Here is a 3,620-nt window from a genome sequence, read left to right on the forward strand (position 1 = left end):
TCAGCTGCCTCCTGCACACCTCCTACTGGGGATGTGGCCGCAACCAAGGTACATGCCCTTGACCGGAATAGAACCTGGGACCCTTCAGTCCGCAGGCCGACGCTCTGTCCACTGAGCCAAACCAGTCAGGGCGAAGAGTACTTTAAATACTCTTCATTTGGTATTAGTTTTTTAAGTTATTTTCCTATATTAGGAAATGAAAAATTATATTGCTTTCTTAGGGGACCATATTCTTATAACTGATAGCAAATTGTAAAGAATGTTTAATTCATGCTCTAGGTGGACTCACAGTTTGGGGGAGTTATAGAAAAAAATAGAGATTTTATTCATTTAAATAACATTATGTTTCTTGGCTATAATAGACTAGTAAAATAAAATTTTTGCTACTTATTAGCAAAGATTCATAATCCAATTTTGCTACTTGAAATTATGATGAGAATCAAAAGCAAGTATTTTGGTTACATCTGCTACTAATAAAGTGAGGAATAATAAAAGCTAGGTTTGCATACTGTAAATGAAATGGAAAATTTGCAAACAGATTAGTTCTTGCATACTGAATGAAACTGAGTGGTCCTGAGTCAGCTTGAACAGTAGTTACTTGTGTAAAATTCATTGGACATTGAGACAAACTTTGTTATGTAGCATAAGACCCCATTATGTACACCACATGCATAGAAAATTGCCTAGGAGGAAATAATATTCCAAAACATTAAATAGCCATTGTAAAATGTAGAGTATGGATTTCTTGGGCTTTTAAAAAAATTACTAAATTATTTCATAACTACTGACTATAAAGTTGGCTCATAACTTCATTGTAATAACAAATGGTAACAAAGGAAATGAGTTGTGTTTTAAGGAACCTATTGATACATCCATGTAATAGACAAGCATGGTGTAGCTGAAGGAATAAATTCTGGTTTAAATTCTAATGGCTGTGGCTATGGCGTAGAGGAAATCATTGTCTTAAGAGATGTAGTTTTCTCATCTTTAAATTTTTTTACAATACCTTTCTCTCCCAATATTGGTCATGATTAGAGGTATCATTAATATGTTCCTAGCACTTAGTGGTGCTTAGTGAATGATAAACTCTTAGGTTATTATAAGGATTTACCATCAGTGGAATTTTTTTCAAGTATACTGTAGAAAGCATTTTAAAATACCTCACAAAAGAATTTTCTTTAGAGTTTGGTTTATGGGGTTAGTGTGTATGTGAGAAGGAGAAGGGAGGCTTATGGTGTTTGCATATGTGTGTGAGAGAAAAACAGCTTTTTAGTGTGGGGGGGTGAGAGAGGAAGAATTTTTGGACCTCATTTAAAATATTTTATTCACAGAAATTTAAGTAGCATGCAGTCTTTTAGAAACATTGGCATCCATTACCTTGACTTAAATGCATAGAGGGAACCGTACTAGTTTTCATGGTGGAGAACTTGACGGAACAGGGAAGGCTTGGTCTTTAACTTTGGAAAGAAAAAGAGCCATTAAAAAACGTGTCCAGTCATTAGTAATTTAGTTACTGCATTGCTGCTTTCCATTTAGTTGCTCTCCTGATTGAGATATTAACATTCTTATTTCTCTTTTGTAGGTCTTTAGAACGACTGTTTGAGCGACATATAAGACAAAATAAACACCATTTGGAGGAGGTTTGTTTCCTTAGAACTGCATTATAGAAAGAATTTTAAAGTGTTTCTATACCCTCAGAGAATGCATTAAAAGCAAGTGCTTTTTTCCCCTTGTACTTTGTACACACTTGGGGTGGGTGGAAGGAGAAGTATTGGTCCTGCAGAGATTAGCAGCACTGCAGACAAAAGTAATTCAATTTAACTAGCTTAATTAATGTCCTTATTCTTGCCTTTTTTCTTAATCCTAGGGGAAAATGCGCCACCTGCTGCATATCCTAAAGGTGAATTTAGGCTGCATATCCAAGGAAAGCTCGGTGAAGCTAGATGACTTTGATTTGTTGAATTTACTTGATTTTGAAAAGGCTGAGAATTCAGCACAAAATGAACAAGAGGCCACAATTCAACAGGAGCGTCAGGAATACAGAAAAGCTTTGGATATGTTGCTGTCTGAGCCAAAGGATGAGAATGAGATATTCTCACCAAATGATTTTTACCTACCAATCTATAAGTTCAAGAATTCAGAAGAGGTTATAATTGAACAGGTGAACGAGGAAACAAATCTTAGACCTTCAAGTCAGGATGAAAAAAATCCAAATATTTCTGACAGCTCAGGAGACCGAGAGACCTCTGTGACTATCATTGAAGGTGACAGTGACAGTGAAAAGGCTGAGACTCCAAGTGAGCTGTACTGTCCCAGCACAGCCCTGTCCCCGTCCGTCCAGCTCTGCAAGGTCACGGGTGGCAGCGATCAGGACCTGGAGGAGCCAACTCTGAAAATCATGGCTCTGAGCATTGAGGACAGCCCTGGGGATGTTTGATCTTCATTAATAAATGTCCCAAATGGCCAGTAATTCAATATTTTTTTCCTCTTTTTTTCCTTTTATATAAAGATTTTCTGTATTTTCTATGCTGTATAATAAATTACCATAAATTTAGCAGCTTAAAACAAAACACATGTATTATTTACCCAAGTTTCTGTGGATCAAGAGTCTGAACACAGCTTGGCTGGGTCCTCCACTCTGGGTTTCACAAGGCTGCACCCCAACCGTGAGTCCGGGAAGAACCTGATTCCAAACTTTTTTCAGGTTGTTGGCCTAATTCTGTAACTTGCAGCAACAGATCTGAAAAACTTTGATTTCTTGCTGGCCGTTGGCCATCGGCTGCCCTCAGCTCTCAGAAGCTGCCCACAGTTCCCTGCCACTCGGTGTGGCTTTCCAGCATCTCTGACATAAGAAGCAAGCCACAGGCCCCACCTACTTTTACTATAGAACAGTGGTTCTCAACCTTGGCTGCACATTAGAATCACCTGGGAATCTTTTTAAAATCCTGATTTCTGGGCCTCATCCTCCAGAAATTCTGTGGGTTTTTTTTGTTACTAATGTCCCCCCCATAACAAAGAGACAGAATTTCCGGAGGATGAGGCCCAGAAATCAGGATTTTACAAAGATTCCCAGGTGGTTCTAATGTGCAGCCAAGGTTGAGAACCACTGCTATAGAAGGATGCGGATGCAGAGGTAGGAATCATTGGGGTCACGTTAGGATCTGTCAGCCACATTTCTAAGGTGGTTTTTCAGAGCGTAACTTAGCCAGACATAAGAGGCTTTGTAGACAGTGGGAAATGGTGTATGATCTGGCACGGATCCTGAAGCATTAAGCCTGGTCTACAATATCTTTCATTCTTTTTCTTTTTTTTCTCACTTAACTGTAATATCTAAAGCCTCAAGGCCTTTCTAGTTGCCAGTGAGCTAGAGCAGTCTGTCACTATCTGGAAAATTATCCCTTCTTGTGAGGGCAGATATTCTGTCAGACACCCTCCCCTTATCATTGTAGCTCATGAATGGGATCCTTAATACTGTGTCTCAGGAGACTCATCTCTAGTTAAGTCTTTCAACCACTGACAATAATGTAATTGACTGTCTGAGTGCCTGTTCTATACAAAGTTTCATGCCTAGGCACTGGCAGATAAAAAGATGAAACAGAATAATGACCCAAATGTTCTAG

The 3,620-nt window shown here is 38.7% G+C and overlaps 1 protein-coding gene across 3 annotated transcripts in view; it reads left to right on the plus strand.

Moving 5' to 3' along the window:
- The window catches only part of SPATA7 (spermatogenesis associated 7), a 20,124-nt gene extending 17,649 nt beyond the window's left edge, over positions 1–2,475 (plus strand). For all 3 annotated transcript variants that reach the window (XM_014543661.1, XM_014543662.1, XM_005871164.2), the window contains 2 exons: positions 1,583–1,640; positions 1,868–2,475. In XM_014543661.1, coding sequence (XP_014399147.1) covers positions 1,583–1,640; positions 1,868–2,437 — 628 coding nt within the window. In that variant the 3' untranslated portion in view covers positions 2,438–2,475. The remainder of the gene's footprint in view (positions 1–1,582; positions 1,641–1,867) is intronic.
- Positions 2,476–3,620: the final 1,145 nt, after the last annotated feature.

This window comes from Myotis brandtii, unplaced genomic scaffold (assembly GCF_000412655.1).
Source record: "Myotis brandtii unplaced genomic scaffold, ASM41265v1 scaffold332, whole genome shotgun sequence".
NCBI classification, from domain to species: Eukaryota; Metazoa; Chordata; class Mammalia; order Chiroptera; family Vespertilionidae; genus Myotis; species Myotis brandtii.